The sequence below is a fragment of the Chiloscyllium plagiosum genome, chromosome 24, assembly GCF_004010195.1.
Source record: "Chiloscyllium plagiosum isolate BGI_BamShark_2017 chromosome 24, ASM401019v2, whole genome shotgun sequence".
NCBI lineage: Eukaryota > Metazoa > Chordata > Chondrichthyes > Orectolobiformes > Hemiscylliidae > Chiloscyllium > Chiloscyllium plagiosum.
Genome location: NC_057733.1, coordinates 47,787,563 through 47,811,372, shown reverse-complemented (window position 1 = coordinate 47,811,372; position 23,810 = coordinate 47,787,563). Strand labels below are relative to the sequence as shown.

The window sequence follows — 23,810 nt, the reverse complement described above, 5'->3', positions numbered from 1 at the left end:
AATAATGCAGTTCCAGTCTAAGGTTAGCACTTTTCAATCAATTACAGTGCATTATGGCAATGTGTTTGATCAGCAACTAAGTACTGTAAGGCAGATGTAATAAAATTCATGTTTAAGTTATGTAACTAAAATGATGTACATGTTTAAGTCCACAAGGAGTTGAAGAAATGTTTATTGTAGCTTTTCTAATTGGAGATAGTTACTGTCAGATACGGAAATTGAAATGCTTGAATAACAGATCAGTATTAATCTCACAATGTTTGGTCTGATCTTCCAGTGGTAGGAATGAAACATGCTTGGACTGCTGTTTGGATACAGAGGGAAGCATCTTGTTCACATTTCATAAGTTATTGTTAATATAGCGAACTGCCTTCATGGTGGGAAGAATTTTGCATTGTTTGCTAGCATCCACCTGTTGCATCTCACAGCCGTCAGCTTTTAGACACTGTTCTGTTCTTTGTAGTTCAACTTTCTCTAATGTGGCAATCCCATTATTTATGTTCTTTTTGATAGTTGGGGAGCAATATCCTCTTGTTGTAAATGAAAAATCTTGCCACAGAATATCAATAATCCTAGGTGTTCCTTGAGCATTAAACATAACTAACCTTGAGCCTGTGAATAAACATTATGCCAATTCTTATAACTTTGTAACCATATGATTTCTCAATGTCAATTGGAGTAATGCGAATATATCTATGGCTGAGAGTAAATGATTGAGCAGTATGCTCAAGTCAAATGGTTTTAAAACAACTTACTGAAAATCTTTTATACTAATTTTTGTGATGTGCTGAGTTGTATTTAATATTAGAATCCCAAGTGTGTTTTAAACATCTGCATTGCATTTTCATTTAGATGTATGGAATGAGTTAAATACAGAAACATCTTGTTGCTTGTATTTGTCAAAGCCAGCCAGAATTATTTTTATGACATTGCAGGGGAATTCTACTAATCAGTTTTATATCAGAATTGCTGATCATAATTCCTTGTAATTCAGACATCTAATAGTAACTGTAAACAATATTCAAATGCTCCTGCTGGAACTCTGAACAGAAACTTTTACAGAAGAACCACCACTTACTGCACAGCTCCTCAGAGAGGGGGTTGAGACACCCAAAGTGGTGTCCTAAACAAAGCTTTGGGGTGGTTTGCTTCAGACAGCAGTGGCTGCCCTAGTGCTCTGACTGAATGAACACCTGCAAAGCAATAAAAATGGTAAGCCTTGCGGTGCTTTAAAAATAAAACATTGAATTCCCTCCCATCTCAAGTGACACCCCACTTGCATCAATGGGACAAGCGTTTGCAAGTAATTGAAATACGTGGGGGAAACAATTTTCAGGGTGTAAGTCTGGTGACGATTCACTTTATTTTTGAAGTAAAGGCTATTTTTAGGTATTTGGGTTACAGAGTTGCACCTCAGGGTTTGCAATGCAAATTGTTAGGGATTTGCATGCATATGTTTTTAGATTCCCTACAGTGTGGGAACAGGTCCTTCGGCCCTCCAAAGAGTAATTCATCCTGACCCATTTCCCTCTGATTAATGCATCTAACACTATGGGCAATTTAGCATGGCCGATTCACCTAACCTGTACATCTTTGGACTTTGGGAGGAAACCGGTGCACCCGAAGGAAACCTACGCAGACACAGGGAGAATGTGCAAACTCCACACAGACAGTTGCCCGAGGCTGGAATCGAACCTGGGTCCCTGGTGCTGAGAGGCGGCAGTGCGAACCACTGAGCCAATTTTGTGGCATTTCAGTAAATGTTTTGAATTATATTAAAAATTATACAATAATACAAGAAAACATCAAACCAATTGAAAATGTAAATAATTGTGCAAAAATGACTGGTCAGAACACAGTGACTCAAAGGGTAATCGGAAAGAGAAAATTAGTATTGGAGGAAGCTAACTTTACTTTAACACTTTTTAAAGTTAGTGAAGTAAATGTTGATCCTCTAAAGGGTGAGAATTGGGAGTTACCAGATGATAAAGAAATGGCAGATGTAATGACTAAATATTTTGCTTCAGAATTCACTACAGACAATACAAAAAAGTCCCAATAATTTCTGTGAATCATGAGGTTGAAGGAAGAAAGGGGTTTAGTGAAATTATCAGCACCAGGGAAGTGGGACTGAGTAAACTGATGGAGCTACAGGTTCATAAGACTCTGGGTCCTGTTTGACTTCCTGGTGTCAATAATTGGGCAGAAATTGGTACTAATGTTCCAAAGATTCTGGAAGGGTTTCATCAGACTGAAAAGTAGCAAATATCCTTCTATTCAAGAAGGGAGGAAAGCAGATAACTTTCCATCAGTTAGTTTGACCTGTTGCTCACTAGCAACTAGTGAAGAAGTGTTTTCAACTAACCCATTGGATTATAACCTGGTGTTGAAATTTTTGACCTTGCCACAGGAAAGGATTGTAATTGGTCATTAAGGAGGTTATAAATGGGCGCTTGGAGGCAGTGGCCAAGGTTCCAGAAATTGTTTGAAGTAGGAGTTCCTGGTGTAGGCGTTAACATACCGATATGGAAAGAAAATGGGCTCTCTGGCACAAAGGTGTTCATGGAAATGATCTTCCTCAGATTGGCAAGATGTGACAAGCAGGGGTTTGTGTTGGGCTGTCAGTTTTACAATTTATGTCAATGACTTAGAGTGACAGTAGCTACATTTGCAAATGACACAAAGATAGGTAGGAAAATATTTTAAGAGGATATAAAGAGACTACGGAGGGGATATAGGTAGATTAAGTGCATGGGCAAGGAATCTGGCAGATGGTAGGATAATATCGGAAAATGTGAGGTTGTTCGCTTTGGTGCAGAATTTTAAAAACCGTATTTAAATGCAGAACAGGAACAATTCCAAAGTACAGAAGCTAGTTAATTCTTTGAGAGAAATTGAATGTAAAATATGTTAAGTTTCAGTTGTACATGGCAATGGTGAGACAAATCTCATACTGTGTGCAGTTTTGACATCCTTATTTAACGATGTAACTGCATTGGAGGTGCATCAGAGGAGGTTTACTGGGTGGGACTTGAAAATAAGGGTGTTGTTGTCTAATGAGGAAAGATTGTACACGCTAGGCTTAATTTCATCATAATTTAGAGTGTGGGTGATATGATTGGAGTTTATAAGATTCTGAATGCTGTTGACAGATGGACTTGGAAAGAATGCTTTCTCATGTGGGTAAGTCCAGAACTGGAGTTTCAAAATTAAGGGTTTGGGCTTTTATGCAAAGATGAAGGAAATGTTTTTCACTTGGTGGTATGTGCAACTTTGGCACTCTTTGCCTGCAGAGATGAGACTCATTGAATATTTTTAAGGAGGTGGTAGACTTTTGTTAGGCAAGGGAAGTAGGTTTGGGTAGATAAGAATGTGGATTTCGGATCACAATTAAATTGACCATGATCTAATTAAATGGCGAGGCAGGCTTAAAGGAGATACCCCTAATTTATTTAGTGATTTTTTTCCCTCAGGTGAAGGCAGTTAGGATTGGCTCAGAAATGCTGGCCTTGCCAGTGAAGCCCACATCCCATGAAGGAATAAAAAATGGGTGTGGTTTAAGGTTCTGATTCCATGGCATTCGTGGTGAAAACTTAGAATGATTGTGGGTTTTCTTGTATCCCTTTTTGATTATTTTCTGTTTTTCTGTTGCATTGTAAAACTGACTGCAGGTTATTAAAACCTTTTTAGTACAACATCAGTATTCTGTGTGCACTTGTGGATTTCAATGTTTGCTCATTTGTTCTAAGCTAATTATTTGTTTTTTGGATATGCATTCTTTTAAAATGTAGTGTTGGTGACTCCCAATATTACAAATTTTTTTCATCTCAACCCAGGAGCAAGTCTGCAGAAACCAGACTTGCCCATGGCAGAGACCAGGTAGTTTTATTTTTTCATTTGTGGATGTGGGCATCGTTGATTGGGCCGGCATTTATTGCCCATCCCTAGTTGCTGTTGAGAAACACCTAAACCCTCAACAGAAAATCCTGGCAAGTAAAATAATAATTTTAATGAAACCTGTAGACTGGGGCCATTGAACTGACTTGCAGATTTTCTTTTACCCCCTCCAATTTGTTTTTCAGACTCTGTAATTGTGTAAGGAGGTTTTAGAGTTTTAACTAGTAGAGTTATGTGTTAATAGTTCAGAGATTCTAACTACAGGTTAACAACTATTTACTTCTAATAAATAGCTTTTGTTAAGTACTGACATCTGGTCTGTTTTCTGTGAGCCTGCATCTATTCAAAAGCTAAATTGGGGACTTCACATACATTGTCATAAAAGTTTAAAAATGTTTATTAATGCTGGTAATAGTGGGTATTGATTTCTGGTGCACTACACTGAGGTGTGACATTCTGGAGAAATCCCTCAGGTTAAATTATTCTTGTTGTTAAAAATGGTGTCTCTATTTGGTTTTTCAGTTCATGCTAATATGTATTAAACAAGAGATTCTCATTGAATGCATCCTAGAATTTCAGAAATGATGTGTAATAATTTAAAATTGTTGTTCCATAATGTGTTCCAAGCACACAATTATTGAAGCGCAACAGACTCCTCTGTTGTTGCCCAGTTTGCCTATCAAAAGATCCTTGTCTAAAGCTTATGAGTCATGGCAACTGATTGATGTAAGCAGACTTATCTACAGTGGAGAGTCCTCGGTCTGTGCATCATGAAATATACATACAAGATGGACTGGTAACTTTTGTCCTGCTACTTTCTTTCAGTTTGGGAATTATTGCATATGTCTGTAAAAGATGGTGTATTTTATTTGAATTAATTGTGTAATTGACCCTACTCTGAAGCTGGTCATTATGTAACTGGTTGTCAGTTTAATTTGCAAATCTCAGGTTGTCTCCAATTGGTGTTGACTATCTCAGTTTGCATCACCACCTTTGTGTTTATTGTTGTGAACATTGGTTTAGATTCTGGTCAAAAACTGCTCTAAGTTTGGGCCAACTACATCAGAGTCATGGAGATATACATCACAAAACAGACCCTTCAGTCCAACTTGTCCTTGCCAACCAGATATCCAATATCAATCTAGTCCCGCTTAGCATTTCAATATTTATCTTTTCATTCAAGGTGAAAGAAAACTGTTTCAGGCTCGTGTCCTAGTGTAAAATCTACTCCAATATCTTTTACTTCTCAAACTTGACATTTAATGTTGTGGCATCTAAAACTATCACAAACCCAGTCCTGTTTGTAAACATGGAGATTTATCATTGGTGATATTTTTTGCTGTCAATTATATACAGGCCAGATTTTGGATTTCTACATTTATGTTTTCCATAATATGAATATTTGTTAATTTAAATATCAACAGTATACTGTGTTATGAGAATCAAGCAAGTGTCTTGGGTTGAAGAGAGCATCCTGTAGATTGGGCTGTTTGTGTGGGTTAATTACTATTATAGACTCCTACAGCATGGAAGGTTGATGAATTGCTTTGATTTGCCTTTAAATTGAGGGTCATTTACCATCTCAATTGAACCCTGGATTTCTGTTGAAAGTTAGTGTGATTACATCATATGTGCATGTGCTGTAACCTTGGTCATGATGTGAATTTGTTAGAAGTCTCAAATTAGATTTTAGATATGTAGCTTTAATTTCACTTACCTTTTATGTTTGGAATGTGTTTACAGAAACCATTTTAAAATAAGTACTGTAACCTCAGGCCATTATCCATAACAAGAGACTTATTATGGATGGGGAAATGCAACATTCAAAGTGATAGACAACTGTTATTTCAGAAGAACCATCAGCCTTAGGTAAATGGTGTCCACTTGTTTTTATCTAAGTACATCTCTTTCCCCATTGTATTTAAACTGTTGAAAGAAATTTCCACTTGTTATTTTAATAAGTGGGCATAGATATGCTGGCCTAAAAATGATTTGGAGATGCCAGTGTTGGACTGGGGTGTACGAAGTTAAAAACCACAACACCAGGTTATAGTCCAACAGGTCTATTTGGAGGCACTAGGTTTTGGAGCACTGCTCTTTCATCAGGTAGTTGTGTGACACAACCACCTATGAAGGAGCAGTGCTCCGAAAGCTAGTGCCTCCAAATAAACCTGTTGGACTATAACCTAGTGTTGTGGTTTTTAACTTTGGCCTAAAAATGTTTCCCTTGTACTAGTGAGGGTGAATCTGCTTTGCAATGGATTGAGTTTTGGTTGATAATAGATGGTTGCTCATTTCTAAATGCAATTTCTGAGTGGCTAGTTAGTGGGCAATACAAAGTCTGCTAATTCTAGCACTGTTGGTTGAGTTGCCCCTTCCATCCCAAAGCTTAATTGAAATAGAAATGACTGTTGTAGTTATTCATAAGTTGACAGTATTAATAATGGAGCAAAGGAAAAAGCAAGGCAAGGTCAGGTTGCTGATTATTATCTGCTGACCTCCTGTTGGAAACCAGATTGCCTGAGGATAGGATTGTGTACAGCAAAATGACATCTCCAAAGGTTTCTGCAGTAGCATGTCCCTGGGGAATTGCATCAAAGAGTTTGCCTTCCGGTGAATGGACAAAATTGTCAATTTCTAGAAAATTAAACTCAAGTGCACCTGGTCAAAATTTACCTTCAGCTCACTCATAATCTGGGTACACGTATTGCAGTAATTTAGAGGTGTTCATTTTAATTAGCCCCCACTAAAACTCATTAAAATACGATGCACCCAATTTGAGGTGTGTGGGTTTATGTACTACAAAAATACATTTTCAGGTTTCCTTGCATGCATTTACACAAAAAGAGAAAATAAAGAGCAAGAGTAGGCCTTTCAGCCTACCAAACCGGCTCCTCCATTCAAAATAATGGCTGATCTTCTATCTAAATGCTATATTCCTGACCACTCCCTATATACCCTTTGCACCTTTTAATGCCCAGTAATCTCTCTCTTAAATATATTCAGAAACCTGGTCTACTTTTATATTGTAGAGAATTCCGTGGTCACTACTCTGTGAGTGAAGAAATATCTGCTCATCTCAGACCTAAGTTGTATTAGGGATAGAGGGAAGAATGTGACCCCTTTGTCTTAGACCTTTAGCTGTGGAAGCGCTATCCTGCATATAACCTGTCCTTCAACATACTTCTCATCCCAGGAATCAGCCTGGTGATGCTTTGTCGAACTCCTCCTCTGACAAATATCTTTCCCTGGGTAGCCATGATATGAGGCCCCAGTATTGAACTGGGGTGGACAAAGTTAAAAATCTCTCAACTCCAGGTTATTGTCCCAACAGGTTTATTTGCAACTACTAACTTTCGGAGCACTGCTCCTCCTTCAGGCAGCTACCTGATGAATGAGTAGCACTCCGAAAGCTAGTATTTCCAAATAAACCTTTTTGGAAAGAGACAAAAGCTGTGCACAATATTACAGGCATGGTCTCACCAAAGCCTTGTAACAACTGCAGCAACACATCTTTGCTTATGCATTCTCATTCTCTTGCAATTAAAATGAGTGCTGTATTCCAATTGCCTCCCAAACTGCTTGCTGCCTCTTTCAGTGTATTAGGATACCCAGATCCCATTGTGTAGCAACATTCCCCAGTCACTGTTTAAATACGTTGCCATTCTGTTTTTCATATTGAAGTGGAAACTTCATATTTAAAGATGTTCTACTGCATCTGACATGTACTGTACTTATATAAATTGCCTCGAATCCTCTTCTACAACAGTCAACTTTTTCCAGTTTTGTTATCAGCTGATTTGGAAGCATTACATTTACACCCCTCATCCAAATTTTAAATATACATTGTGAATAACTAGATGCAAGCACTAATCCGTGTGGTATCCTAGTAGTCACTGCCTTCCACAGTGAAAATTATCCAATTATTCCAACTGTTTTCTGTCTGTTAACCAGTTCTTAAACCATGGTAACATACTGTCTCCATTCCCATGCCCTTTAATCTTGCATACTAATCTCCTGTCAGTAAATACAAACCTCTTCATGTCAAACTTATGGTCCCCATAGGACTTTCTGGAAGTATATTAATTTCAGGGACGTAGTTACTTCAGTACGGTAAACAGCATTCATTGCTTTATCTTGATTCACAGTTGCCATTCCCAGAACTTTATCTGAATGTGAAAGGCTTTTATTTTGTCAATTTATGACTGTTTTGATGTAATTTCTAAATCCAGTAGTTTGGGAAGTCTCTTCTTTTTTCAAACCAAAGTTTTGTTTTATTAGTCGCATTCTATTTGTTGACCATAAAGTTTCATTGGTTTATACATTTAGGAGCTTGTTCTTATTCATTTGGATGCATAGAATTCTTTTTGGTAATGAGGCAATGGTTAATGCAGCTTCAATGCGGAAATAAATAAACACCATTTAACTTTCCCATGGCCTCCAGAATGCAGAAGGTTGTGTTGAGTGACCTAGATTTTGTCTCACTGCAGGTTGTATCTGAGACATTGGGAAAATTGTAAGATGGCAGAGACAGGAAAAAAGTTTAAAACAGCAACTTTATAGTGTATGTGGTTTGTTTAGAAGTCTGAATCAGAAATTAGGATGGAATCAAGTGTAGACAAGCCTGTGGGTATGAAAATACATGCCATGTTAATCGTTTATGCAATGCAAGTGTAGCAAATCCAATCACATGAGTGCAAGGGACTGGTAATAGTATTTCCACTTGTATAGACAAGAATTTGAAAACCTGATTTTGATTCCAGTGTTAAAATTGCTTGAAGCTAGTTAGAAAATTTAGAACTATTCACATTGTTTTGTATAAGTGTCAAAGACGTCTCAGCAAAACATGACTGCAACATAACTTTCTTTTTGTTTTAAAGCTCACGTGTTGCAAGCGGAATATTGACAAGATAAGCTGATAGGTTTTCCTGAGTTTTGCTGTTGTGAATATATATTCCTCAGTTGGTCTTCATTAGGAGGGTAAAGTGTAATTCTAAAATAGATTGAACATGATTCTAAGCCTACAATGGAATTTCAGTGACCTGCTGAAATTGGGGACTGGCCATCTAGATAATTCAAAAATCTACACCAAAAGGTATGTTAAACCACTTTGCAAGGCTTGTGTATGACCAGTTTGTGTGAATGGGAGACAGCTGCTCTTATTCTGATTTTAATGCAGCAAATCATTAATTCTGAAAACAATGGCATTTTCACCTTCATCCAACCTTACTGATATAAAAAGGCAAAACACTTCCTGGTCACTTCAATGGTGAGCTGTTACCTTTGTAAATCGCAGAGGGTGGGGGAATGCCAGATATAAATATTTTAAATCAGTGGCACCTAGTGGTAGACATAGACTTTCTCATTCTGGGTGAAAAGTGTTTCCCAGCTTAGATTTGAAAATATATTTGTAAATGCTTCCTTTTTGATACCTTCCTCCATAGTAAGGTGTTGAGCTGATAGTTGGGATCAACCATTGTATTATTTTGATTTTAATATTTTTCCTGCATCCCCAGTAGGGGGAAAGGCAGACAAAAAATCACAAATTCAGAATAGGTCACTGGGATGGCTCCATGGGTTACATGAATCCACTCTTTCATTAGATCCTTTAGATAACTTGTTTAATCTCCTCTTAGTTAACTTTGTACAAATACTCCGGAAGTTCCATATGACCATTCTGAAAGCAGCAGTGAGAGAAAGAGTTAAATATTTCTTTGTAATGAGTTTTTGCCATATTTGATCTGTTTTTACCTGCACGGGTGCTGCCTGCCCTAGGTATTTTCAGCTAATTCTGTTAAGCAATTTGAGTGATTCCCGGTTTTGATTTTTGAATGGCAGATATTTGTCAGCTTTTTGATTGTGGAACCATCACAATTAACCTGTACCTAGGCTTGTGTGCAGTGGTAGTGTCCCCACCTCCGATCTCTCTACTTGAATTAGTTTGTACTGTTTTGGATTACTTGTTACTTTGCTTAGACCCTTGGCATAGGATTCTTCTACCTATCATGTTAATCCAGCCATTTGGTTTGTGTCCAGCAACATCTTATTTTTAATTTTTTTGTAATTATTTCTCTGCCTCAGTTAATCAGATTAACATCATCCCTTCACTTGCTATTCATGTGTTGACACTTTACTCACACTGTCTGACACTGACCCACAAGGGGGAAACATCTTTTCAAGGTACTTGTGCGTAGCTTTCACCCTCTTATCTAAAGAATGATTTGCTGGCATTGGAAGTCCAAAGAAGGTTTGTTAGGTTGATCTTGCATATGGAGGAGAGGTTGGTTACTCATTGGAATTTAGAAGAATGAGAGGCAGCCTTCATGAAAACTGCATGATTCTTAGGGTGCTTGACAGGATTGATGCAGAGAGATTGCTTCCAATTGTGGGAGGGTCTCGGGCCAGTAGGCATAATTTCAAGAGTAGGGGATCATTTATTTAACACAGATGAGGAACTTCTTCTGAGGATTGAATGAATTTGCAGAATGCTGTAGAGACAAGGTCATTAAGTATAGTCAAGACTGTGAAAGAGTGACTTCTAATCAGTAAAGGAATTAAGTATTGTCAGGACAACACAGCAAAGTGGTATTTAGAATTAACAGCTCAGCTGTGGTATCATTGAATGGTGGAGCAGACATGATGCGCTGAATGGCCAATTTCTGCTTTCATGTCTCATTATCCCAAGGTTTTATGGTTGTCTCTGTCTCCTTTTGTCCAGCCCAACTTGTAAGATAACTGAAATTTTACCACACTGAATTTGGACAACTTGAATTCTCTACCTGCTAGCAACAAATTGTGTAATAACTAACTAGCCTAATATACACACAAGGCTTGTTCTGGTGATTTGTCTTAAAATTAATGGTTTAGATTTCCCAAAGCCTGCCTACTCTATAGTTTACTAAATAAATTATGGTAGCACAGAAAATAAGACTAAGAGGAGAAACTGGTCTTATAACAATGACACATAACATATTGTAGTCATATTTGCCTTTCAGCAGTGTTCTGAGATTTATCAGTTTAGGTGATCGATGAATCTTGGAGAGATGAATGGGAATATTTTAAAGTGAAGAATTTATTAATTAAAACTTTCTATTGCACAATAGTGAACCTCCCCCAACCACCTCAAATGGAAAAGTTGACAATCAGTAATTGATGATTAGAAGTTGTCAAAGCTCTGGGTATTTGTGACTAAATTGCAGTTCTTCAATCAGGATTGGAAGGGAAAAACTCCACCTCACATGCATGCGCACACACCACCACCGATGCTCAGCTGCAGCAGTGTTATTATCTACAAGAGGCACTGCAGAAGTTGACAAAGATCCTTGAATAGCAACTTTCAAACTCATGACCACTTCCATCTAGAACAAGGGCAGCAGATACATGGGGACACCAACACTTTCAAGTCCCCTCCAAGGCACTCATTATCCTGACTTGGAAATTTATCATTATTCCTTCATTGTTGCTGGATCAAAATCCTAGAAATGCCTCCCTAAGGACATTGTGGATCTACCTACAGCATGTGGACTGCAGCAGTTGAAGGAGGTAGATCATGGCCACCTTCAAGAACAACTAGGGATGTGCTATAAATGCTGGCCAGCCAGCAATGCTCACATCTCAAATTGCATAGTGTTTTTATTAGCCCTATCATAGCTGTTGACACCAGCACTCCTGAACCTTCTCAACTTTGGATGGAAGAGCCCTCACTGCATCTATTATCAAAAAGTACTGCTACCTTAAAACTGCACTGGAATGCCAGTGTGAATTATGCATATCCCTCATTCATGGTTAGCTTGTCTCAGTGTGGAATTCTTTTGAGTCAAGTAAGGGGTTATTGTGAAAGCATTCTTTCTGTTGTTGTCTTGCAGTATTTCATTAATGATAAATGGTTAGTTTTACAACAGATAGTAAAAGTTTGTATTTCTAAATATAAATTTGGAGTATTGTTTAGAATTTAGTTGCAATAAGTTTGGAAAGTATTCCATAATTCGGCAGTGAAACAGAGGAATTGTCATATTGTGACTGCTTTAAGCATCGTTTAGAAATTAAGACTGAGAAATCCCAATTCAGCTGACTTCAAATAGAGCTTCCATAAAATGGCTTTGGAGGTGGTTTGGCATTATATCCTGAGTGTTGAGCCATTGTGTGTGTTAAATAAGTGATAGCATTCTGTTTGACTCATTGCTGGCTTGTGTCTTTATCCATGCAGGCATTCTACAACCCTGCTTTCTGTTGCTGTGGTGATCTAGGTTAGTTAACAGTCAGCAAGTATGTTAGAAGACACTACCATGTATTGAAATTCATTTGTTGAGGGTGTTGAGTGGCTTGGTGTATTCTGCATTGTCTTTTCTAGGAGTTTCAGTGGTCTTGAAATAAATTGAGATCACGGGGAATAATAACTTCTGTCAGTCTAGCTTGGTGGTAGTACTCTTGTTTTAGGTATGATAGTTGAGGTGTTTAAACTTCTATTCCTGGACCTTGGGAAATTTAGGCTAATACCACGTGCGGTATTGAGGGAGTGTTTCGTAAGTGGAGGATCCTGCTGCCTTCACCTGGCAATTGAAATGGCATATTAAGATTTTATATGAAATCTGAAAATTCAATGTTGAGCTCAACTTTGTACACTCAATAAATATCCTACAAAACTGACATTGAATTTTGTGCCTTGAATAAATTTCTGTGCCTCAAAGTTGTTATTATGAGGTGTTACAAAATAGAAGTTTTTGTCAGCTTCAGGCTATTGAACTGCCTGTTACTTTGTAGACTTTATAACTAAAATAACCTTATTCAGCAATCACTTGCTTGGAAAAAAAAAGTTCCATTCATTCTCATAGTAGAAGTTGTTCACTTCTGATTTTGGTTTTTCAGTATTTTAACTCCAACCTTAGTTCACTGAGTTTTAATTAACCTCTGCAGCACATTTTTGCTCTTTCTATCACTGCAACATCTTTTGTAAATGTTGCATAGTGACATAAAACCCTTCTGTGTTGTTCTTCCCCCCAAGACATGATATCTCCAATGATGTTTCATCTAGCCCCATAAACTCTGATTCATGAAATTTGCATTTGTCATGTATTGTATGTCTGCTACACTGATCTTTATGGGTTTGTATCAATTTTGTAATCCTCATGTTCAAATCAGTTTGTTCCTTTGTCCCAACCTATCTTTACATTGATCTCCAAACGTGTATATCTGCTCTTTCTATTATTGTTTCCTCTCATCCTTTCCCTTAAAATCCCTTTTCCTTTCACTCTCAAAATCAGTTCCTAGTTATCACTGTTATTCCTGTCCTGTCAAGTCGCTCAAACCAAAAGAAATAGCAACAGGAGGTAGGATCCTCGAACCTGTTTCGCCATTCAGTCGGATCGTGGCAAATTCAGCATTCCTTATGTTCACTTCACTGAATTTTACTCATAACCCTTGATTCCCTAACTGATTATAAATCTAGTTATCCTGGCCTTAAATATACAGAAGGGCTCTTCCCCCACAGCTCGCTCTTGAGGTGTTGCAAAAACATAGTCCTCAGAAGAAATTCCTCCTCATCTCTTTCTTGAATTGACACCCCTTTAATCTGAAACTACTCTCTAGTCCTAGACACTCCAGTGAGGGAAAACATCCTCCCAGCATTTACTCTGGCAAGCCCCTTAAGAATCCTATATGTTTCAGTAAGATCACCTGTCATTCTTCTAAGTTCTAATTAGTAGAGTCCAATCTGCTTAAACTTGGCTTATAAGGCAGGAAGGGCTTATGCCCGAAATATCGATTCTCCTGTTCCTTGGATGCTGCCTGACCTGCTGCACTTTTCCAGCAACACATTTTCAGTTATAAGGCAATCTGAACTCCCTCCAGTTAAAGAATATCTTTTCCTTAAATAAGGAGACCAAAACTAACAATACCCCGTATGTGGTCTCGCCACCTCATACAGTTGCAGCAAAACTTCCTACTCTTTAATCTAACCCTCTTGAAGTAAGGGTCAATATTCCATTAGCTTTTCTGATTACATGCTGCACCTGTGTGCTAACTTTGTGTTTTGTGCATAAGTATCCACCAAGTCCCTTTGTGTTGGAGCTTTCTGGTGCAGTTTATCCCAATTTTAATAATCTTTTTGTACACCCTTCCAAAATGAGCAACTTCAGTTTCCCATATTATCTGCTAACCTGGCAATATCTTTGTCTTTGTCTCCAGATGCTGGAGATCAGAGCTGAAAATATTTTGCTGGAAAAGCGCAGCAGGTCAGGCAGCATCCAGGAAGAAGGGCTGAAGAAGGGCTTATGCCCGAAACGTCGATTCTCCTGATCCTTGGATGCTGCCTGACCTGCTGCTCTTTTCCAGCAACACATCAATATCTTTGTCTTGTCAAAGTCATTAAATCTATACTGTTGACCATTTTTGAGTGGTTTCCACAATCTTCACTAGCTTTTATGTAAAGCACGATGGAATATTTTATTGCAAATGTAAGCTGTATTTTTGACTCCAGCAAGAGCTATAGGAGAGCAGAAGCAAGGAATATAAGGATTTTTACTTTTTATTTAGAAAGTGTCACCCTTGTATCTGTCATGTTTATTTGTAAAATGTTATTTTGTTGGCATTGCCTTAGGAAGCAAATGAGCAAATTAGTGAGCAAACTGCTGATTGGAACAGCAGCAGAAGTAGTTTGTGCCGGAATTTTGTTATTTAATCAACCTATTCAGAGATGTTCTTGCATACCCCTTGTACTGGAGCAGGTGGGACTTGAAACCCAGCCTCTTGCGTCTGAGGTGGGGACATGACCATTACATCAGAAAAGCCTTTTGGATCAAAATATGATCTGTAAGTCTTTATTTGCTGACTATTGTGTTGACAGTCAGTTCTACAGTTCTGTAAAAATGCACACAATTTGTGATTTACCTCAAGTTAAACATTAGATGATTCCACAGTATGTATAGTATAGAAACAGGCATATTGGTATTTGAACTCCATACTAGCAACCTCCTATCCCACTTCATCTAAATTTTTCACTGTACCTTTCTACTCCGTCTTCCCTTAGGGTTGGCTGGCTTTCCCTTGAATGCAGCTATCCTATTTGGTTTGACTACTGCTGTAGCAAGTTCCATACTATAACCACACTCCAAGTGATTAAAGTTCTCTTGAAAACACTTGTTTTGGTGACTGTCTTGAATTTATGGAGCTAGCTCTGGTCGTGTGCAAATACCCAAAAGTGGTACAAAACGGCTCCCTTTCGGAATGGCAGGCGATGACCAGTGGGGTACCGCAGAGATCAGTGCTGGGACCGCGGCTTTTTACAATATATATTAATGATATAGAAGATGATATTAATAGTAACATTAGCAAATTTGCTGATGATACAAAGCTGGGTGGCAGGGTGAAATGTGAGGAGGATGTTAGGAGATTACAGGGTGACTTGGACAGGTTAGGTGAGTGGACAGATGCATGGCAGATGCAGTTTAATGTGGATAAATGTATGGTTATCCACTTTGGTGGCAAGAACAGGAAGGCAGATTACTACCTAAATGGAGTCAAGTTAGGTAAAGGGGCAGTACAAAGAGATCTGGGTGTTCTTGTACACCAGTCAATGAAGGTAAGCATGCAGGTACAGCAGGTAGTGAAGAAAGCTAATAGCATGCTGGCCTTCATAGCAAGAGGAATTGAGTATAGAAGCAAAGAGGTTCTTCTGCATCTGTACAGGGCTCTGGTGAGACCGCACCTGGAATATTGTGTGCAGTTCTGGTCTCCAAATTTGAGGAAAGACATTCTGGCTATTTAGGGAGTGTAGTGTAGGTTCACGAGGTCCAATCCTGGAATGGCGGGACTTACTTATGTTGAAAGATTGGAGCGACTGGGCTTATATATCCTTGAGTTTAGAAGACTGAGAGGGGATCTGATTGAGACGTATAAGATTATTAAAGGTTGGACACTCTGGAGGCAGGTAACATGTTTCCGCTGATGGGTGAATCCCGAACCAGAGGACACAGCTTAAAAATAAGGAGTAGGCCATTTAGGACAGAGATGAGTTGAAACTTCTTCACCCAGAGAGTGGCGGGTGTGTGGAATGCTCTGCCCCAGAAGGCAGTGGAGGCCCAGTCTCTGGAAACGTTTAAGAAAGAGTTGGATAGAGCTTTCAAGGATAGTGTAATCAAGGGTTATGGAGTTAAGGCAGGAACAGGATACTGATTGAGGATGATCAGCCATGATATAATGAATGGTGGTGCAGGCTCGAAGGGCAGAATGGCCTACTCCTGCATCTATTGTCTAAGTATCCCTCCATGTTGAACATGCTTCACCAAAATAATCTGTTAAAGGAGGATGTCATTATGTAATCAAACCTTCTAACGTTAAATTATTTGCATATTTGTTTTTTTTCTTTCCACCTGCCTAAAGGGCTTGAAACTACCCAAGAATCGCCTTTTTGTTCTGTGGATTTTCGGCTATTACTCTGGAAGCATAATGGTGTAGATCTGTTTAAAATATTTTGAAAATTTATGCAAATCCATTGTTACTTGTGGTGCAAGATATTCCATTGTCAATGCATTTTCACTATAAACCTCTTTAAATTGTTAAATTGAAAGTGTTTAGTAGCATAACTTGCAATAAAACTTGGTTCCACTACCAAAAGGGGTGTTCTGCAAAAGTTGTTTTTGTCAAAATGGAACATACTGGAACTGCAGTATGGAAAAGTACCAAAGTCCTTTGAGTTCACGCTGTACCATCCTAACTGTCACATATGAGCAGAGTTGTTGATGCCCAATTTCTAAGAACAGATTCAGTCAGATTTGAGAGCAATGATCCAAATCACAACTGTCTGGTTTTGCAGAGTCTTACTGATTTTCTTTTCCACTATCTCATTAAAATTTGCCAACATTTTTTGTTAATTTAAGACATCAAGGTGTATGGGGAGAAGTTGGAAAAAAAGGGCATTGAAATAAAGGCTAGCCATGATCAAATTGAGTGATTGAGTAGGTACAAAGGTGAAGTGACCTACTCTGGCTCCTAGTTTCTCAGCTATCTGGGTCAATGGTTTTTGCCTTAAAGACTGAAAATGAGTAATGCTCAGCTGATAAAGCAGCATCTATTGAGAGAAAGAATGAACATTTGTGGTCAATTACCCTTCATCAGAACTGGCAAAAATGAAATGTAACTATTTGAAGCAGTGGCAGTGAATGGACTGTGATAGAGTCGAAATTGAATGTCAGAGGAGAGCCTCTCCATGTTTTTGTTTAGAAATCATGTTGATTCTCTGCAACTGTAGGAAAGTAGAACAGTTTTCTGCCTGAGCAAAGTTGTCATGTTCTACGTTGGAGTTCTCCAAATCTCTCTCCAAATCTTTCCATTAAAACTCCTCATACACCAAAATAGATGCAATTTAAATTGAGAAGAAAGCAGGTGCAAGGGTGTATTTTAACTATCTTGGCTACATCACTCCCAATACTCTGTTTCTTGCTGTCGTGTTGGATAATACTTTGCATTTTGTTTAATGCTACCTTTTTGGAAAAAGTCATTTTAAAATAACTAATGGATGTCAGCACATATTTAAGTTTTTTTGCATAGAAGAAACTTTCAATATTTGGTTAAATTAATCTTGAATTCAACAACGTACATTGAAATAACTCCATAGAGGCCAGTATCCAATCACCAAGTCACCTTTTATTTACATGTGGAGAGTCCTCAACAGTGATCTAGCGCCCTCAGAGCCAGCTGTGGGTTAACAGGAATGACATGCCTCTTTTTATCTGTCAGGCAGGGTTCCCTATTTGGACCACATTAACAACCCCAAACGGGGAACTAATTTTGAGGTCCACTCGGTTGACCTTGGGCTATAATCATGGCACAATCATCCCATTTCACTACTCAGAAGAAAATGCACATTGATTAAAGCAGCTTTTAACAAAACTGGTCAGATTTCCAAGTTTCATAAGTTTCTTTTGCGTTTCAGGATGTGGAAGAATTACATTTAATATTCGATCTTAGTGTGGTGGTTAATGTGCATAAATGTTTAGTAATATTGTTGTATTGAAAAGCCATTTAATTGTATTCTAGCTGAGAAGAAATAGAAATGGCAGAACAGGAGCCAACCCCAGAACAGCTGGCTGCCATTGCTGCTGAGAATCTGGAAGAAGAATGTACGGTGACTTACAAAGCGCCAGCGCTAAAGAGTCTTCAAGAGATTGAGGAACTGGATAAAGATGATGAGAGTCTCAGGAAGTATAAAGAAATACTGCTGGGAAACCGTTCAACAATTCTTGGTAGGTTGCAATTTTTTGGATAGCTGCTTTTATTTGTGATACAAACTGAGATGTATACTTTTTTTTAAAAAAACTCATTTACTGCAAGATTGGGTTCTAGATTTTGGATAATAAGAGGCATTAATTTTTCTGTCTGAAGTTAATTGTAAATCTTTCTGTAGTCACGCTGATTTCTTTGAAATTAGCTCTTGAGACCTAGCTTTAGAATTTATTGATATTTGTGTGTGTTGGTAGGATTTTAGACCAAACAAGATAAACAAGTTCTGGTTCAGAAAATAGAGGTTTTTTAAAGCCTCAGGGAAACTCTTTGGAATTTTTTTTAAACTTGTGCTTTTTAAAAAGAATTTAGAACAGTTCTGTGAAGTCTTTGGACAAAGATGGTTGTATAGACCAGTGCTTCTAAGGAGGGAAGGAGACAGTGAAACTAGCTTACCTTTGATTAGAAAGTTATTGTTAGTATTAGACGAGAAGCATCGTGGTAATAACCCGATGAAGTTACTTACAGGTGAGTGCATTTAAGCTCAGTTATATAATAGCTCCAGGAAGATCCTATCACCTTTTTCACTCTAGGACTTAAAGCCACAATATTAGAGACAGGGACTCGTGTGTTCTGGGGTACTATGTAAGGGGAAGTGATGGCCTAGTGGTATTATCCGCTGTACTGTTAATCCAGAGACCCAGATAATGTACTGGGACCGGAGTCTGAGTCCTGCCACAGCATGTGGTGGAATTTGAATTCAATAAAACTCTGGAATTAAGAGTCTAACGAAGACCACAAATCCATTGTCAGTTGTCAGAAAAAAAAACATCTGGTTCACTAATGTCCTTTAGAGAAGGAAATTGCCATCCTTGCCTCGGCTGGCCCACATGTGACTCCAGACCCACAACAATGTAATTGAAAATGAACTGCCCTCTGGGCAATTAGGGATGGGCATTAAATACTAGCCTGGCTAGGTTAGTCTTTATTTGTCTTTGGGTACTATACCATGGGCATATTTTGGGTAGTAAGCAAAAATTTCTTAATTCAATTTATAAAGGTGCATTTTGGGATTAACAGGATGGTACTTTACAGTCTATTTAAAAATCTTTGAATTTGTGTTTACATATAGACAGCTTCGTTTATTCTAATTCATCTCTGTTGCTGATAAACTTTAGCTTTATCTTAAAAGCAATCTACAGCATTGCTTGCTTATGTCTCAAAGAGAGCATTTTGCTAATACAGAAACAAATCAAGATACGATCTAAGTCAGGTGTGTCTGGGATCTGACTTGTTCAGTAATAACATCTAATTTCATCTAAGTAACAGATGAAATCTAAGGGGTGAAGGGTGATTCACTTTGGAAGGAATAATTTAGCAAAGAAATATTCAATGGCATTACGCAAGAGACGAGGGGACCTTGCAGTATTTGTCCATAGATCTCCTGAACATAGGTGGTCATGTTAGTAGGGTAGTGAAGAAGGCATACAGGGCACTTGCTTTTATCAAGCAAGGCATAGATTACAAAAGCAAGGAAGTTCATGTTGGAGTTATATACATCACAAGCTAGCGTATAGAAAGCAGTTCTGGTCACCACGTTACAGGAAAGATGTGATTGCACAGAGGAGATTCAAATTCAAAGGCATCTCTTTTTGATGCCTTTGAGTTGCTTTGGGGGACAATTAATGGCAAATCTGTTTGGATGGTAATAATTGTGCAGAGTAATGGTGTGCTACATAATGTGGACCACTCCAAGAATGAGGAAAAATATCTTTCTTATGTTAGCAATGCAGTGCTACACTATGATTGCTACAGCTTAAAATCAGTACAATATATTTTGAGTAGTGCACTGTATGTGATTACATAAAGGTAATGAGATGCCAATTTCCCTGGCAATAGCTGTGAATGTGAGTCAGTAGAAGAGAAAAGGAATCTTTGTAAATTAACCTTGTTGTAACCGACTGAGGTGGCTGGATGAGTAAAGATGTACAGTCAATTTGCTCTTCTTGCCTAGGAACCTCACAATTAGGCGTGTCACATCTAGAACTACAATAGCTTGAGTCATCTTACTGGGTATTATTGTAGCAGGGATCATAGTGCGTAATTTTATGACCAAAGGGAGAGGTGCTCTGTAGGTAGTTTTATTGCAGTGAGTAAAGAATGCCTTATCAGAAATCATGGAGGACTTTGTATATACTTTTTAAATGGTCATATGGGAACTGGATAAATGTTTGAAAAAGTACATCATTTAAGAGTGGGAGACTGGGACCGGGAGTATAATTCCTTTAGAGCATAGATGTAGCTTCATGTAGTGCCATACAAATTTGTTCCTGTCTTGCCCAATTTCTTGTCAGTGCTGTTCATCAAAATTCCTACCGATCTTGGACTTGAATTTTAATTGAGGCAGCAGCAACAACATGGCAGGGAATTTCTGGATTTACACCTTGCAGCAGATCTGTTTTCTTTGTTATTCTTTAACCTTTGATAAAAGTCAACATTTACCAGTTGTACCCGGTTCAGACATTTGTTTAGGGCTGATAAATCTGGCTGAATTGGGGGTACTATCATTTTCCTGAACGTTTTGGCTGTTAAAGGGTTTATTTTCCAAAGGAACTATCTTCCCTCCAGAAGATGACAATAAGCACTTGCTTTGAACCACTCTGAATGGACATATCTGGTGTGTCTATTTTTCTGTCCAAAACTATAGCCTTTTTAGAAATAACGCAATAAATTTAATATTGCAGCTGCAATGCACATGACTGAATATTACTGGAAGGTGTTCTCAGCTAAAACTTGTTAACTATTTCAAAATTGTATATGAAAGAATATAATTTTCGCTTGCTGCTTATATTCCAGTTTTGAATTTACTACAAAGCCTACTCAGTATTTAAGTCAGATTTTCATTGTGAAAAGTTAAGACTTTATCCTGTAAAACTCTACCTTGTAAGCTGTTCTTTTGGGCTTTTAAAGCATCTTACAATACCTTCCAAAAGCCATCTGATACATTGGAAAATTTTCAATGGGGCATTTTATTTTAATGTCCTATGCGATCATGATTGAGTGTCATTGAAATGTTGGTGTTTTCTCAGGGAGCCTATTCTGAATTATTGTAATTATTGTGCTTTTTGATAAACTGCAAGTATTCTGCTGTGTTCCTTTAGTCCGTTATTTGTAGCAGGGTGAATGATCTTTTTGGAGCATATGTATTTCAACATGAATTTTCTTAACGTTATGTCGTTAATGTTTAATCAATGTAATCTAAACCTAAACACAGATCCTGTGTGTGTGGATGTAGGGCAATATAGCAATGCAAGTTCACTTTGACAGGGCTGGAATCCATTTTCTTCATTCAAAAGTGACTGTAACATCACAGTCTTTCTTTCACATTGATTCCTAAATATTGGTAAAAGCAGTACAAATTTTACATCTCACTATTAGGAAGTAGTAGTCCATGTTTTCGGCTGTTGCACATTTTCCAACAAATAATGCTTTTGTTCTGTGTAATTGTAAAATGGACATTGAAGATGAAGGGCAGTTCTTTTCGACAAAGTCAATATTTAGACCTGACAGATGAGAAAATGTTTTGGATGTAAATCTTTCATGCGTAGTGATGAAGAAAAGCTCGCTGTCCTGTTTCAGATGAACTGTTGCACATTTTCAATTTTTTAGTTTTGCTGTGTTCTTTTGAAAGGTTTGAGTGCCTGTGATATCTGTCTAACAGACCAAAACATATCCTATATGTTAAATATTCTTGTGTAGTAACAGCCAAAATTTGATGCCAGTACAATAATTCTAGAATTCATTTTGTGCTGTTGCACTGTGACTCCAGTATATTTGCCAAAACCAGTAATAAATATAGTCTCATAATGTTGGACTCAACCCAGGTTATATCTGCACGGATATGAAGTAAAGGAAATTCGACACATGGTTTGATTGTGTCTTAAAATTGTCTAGATTTTTTACAGTGTGGGAAAGTCGCACACAGTTTTAAAAAATCAGTGCCATGCTTTCTTCTAAGCTTGATGCATTTGTCCCTTAAAACATATATTGACTTTGAATTGTAATGGATCTTTTCAAAAACAAGATATACATTAAGAATAGTCTTTGCTTGCAGATTGAATTTATTTTGTTGTAAGGAAATACTTTGTGACTTATTGACTGTCTGCGCCTTTTGGCCAGAATATTTTATTACCCCCTTCATATAACTGAATATTTGCCCCGACTTTACAGGCTGAGAATTTCCAAAGATGGTGTAATCTGCTGTAAAGATGACCTGAATAGTGAGTTTATAGCTAATAGCTTATTGCCATAGTCAAAATAATCCACTCTTCTTTTCAGAATGGATCTGCCTTTTAATTTATATATTGTAGGGCCTTCGTATGCTCAGTGTGACATACAGTATTTGCAATCGAAACCTTAATGTTTATCAAGTTGGAGAAAAGGAGTTGTATTTCCTTATTAGGTCACAATGACTGAATAAAAGTCTTGGCATTAATATATAGTGCAGTCCAGAGACTCTTTAGTTGACAGTTGAGAGCTGGAATGTGTTCCTCCGTTAGCTGGTCTCACTATGTGACGCACTTGAGCTCATCCAAACCTGTATACTTAGCTGCAATCTCACAGTAAGTCCAATTTAGCAGTAAACCATCTACTTGCTTGCCTGCATTGTCTCTTGATGTGCAGTTTTAAAATTCTCACTCTTGTATTTAATTCCTCTTCCCTCCGTATCCCTGTAACCTCCTCCAGTGCCACAACTGAGATACCAACGTTTGTCCAATTTTGGTCTCTTCCCATTCCTGATTTTCAATGCATCAGTATGAATGCTGTACCTTCAACTTCTAAAACCCTAAAGTCTGACATCCCCTCTATAAATCTCTCTGCCTTGTTGCCTTTCTCTCTCAAGATGCCCCTGACAGCTGCTTCATTGTTGATCATTTCATGTCTTTTTATTTAGTACTGTTACATTGTATTTAGTAATACCTCAATAAAATGTGTTGGGTTGTTTCACAGCATTAAAAATTCAGTATCAATACAAATTGAAGAGCTTGATCTTTTGGTTAACGCTGGAGTAATGAAAAGGGTTCAGTGTTAATTGTTTTAGAATGCAATGGGAATAGTTATGACTTTTACTTTTTCAGTCCATGCCTCTAGACTTTATATTTGCTTTTCTGAGAGATGATAGTTCTTTTTAATAAAGTTTGAATTTTCTCATACATGCCTTGCCATGTTTGCAACACCTATCTTCCTGTTATCCAAATTTTATGGTTGCAATTGCAGTGTTTTCTAATTTAAGGGAAATTGGTGTTTGCATTCTCCTGTGGGCCTCACTCCAGTAACTTTTCAGTTGAGTTCAAGTGTGAGGCTGATATAAAACTTGCAATGAATACTCATTTCATACAATAAGTGTTGTACACAACATGGAAAAATAGAAAATAGGAGCAAGAGTAAGCATTCAGTTCTTTTGAGCCAGTTTGGCCATTCAATATGGTCATGGCTAATCGTCCAACCTAGTATCCTGTTCCCATTTTCTCTCCATACCTTTGATCCCTTTAGCCATAAGAGCTCTATCTGACTCCCTTTTGTGAAGGTGAGTGGTTTTGGGCTGAGCCTCTTTCGATGGCAGAAAAATCCACAGATTTGCAACTCTTCAAATCAAGCAATTTCTTCTCGCATTTGGGGTAGCTGGAGAGATATCACAA

General features: G+C 37.9%; 1 protein-coding gene across 2 annotated transcripts in view; it reads left to right on the top strand.

Annotated features, from left to right (window-relative positions):
* arhgdia (Rho GDP dissociation inhibitor (GDI) alpha) overlaps positions 1 to 23,810 on the top strand; it is a 49,492-nt gene that overhangs the window by 8,098 nt on the left and 17,584 nt on the right. For both annotated transcript variants that reach the window (XM_043715019.1, XM_043715017.1), the window contains exon 2: positions 17,929 to 18,134. In XM_043715019.1, the coding sequence (XP_043570954.1) occupies positions 17,945 to 18,134 (190 nt within the window). In that variant the 5' untranslated portion in view covers positions 17,929 to 17,944. The remainder of the gene's footprint in view (positions 1 to 17,928; positions 18,135 to 23,810) is intronic.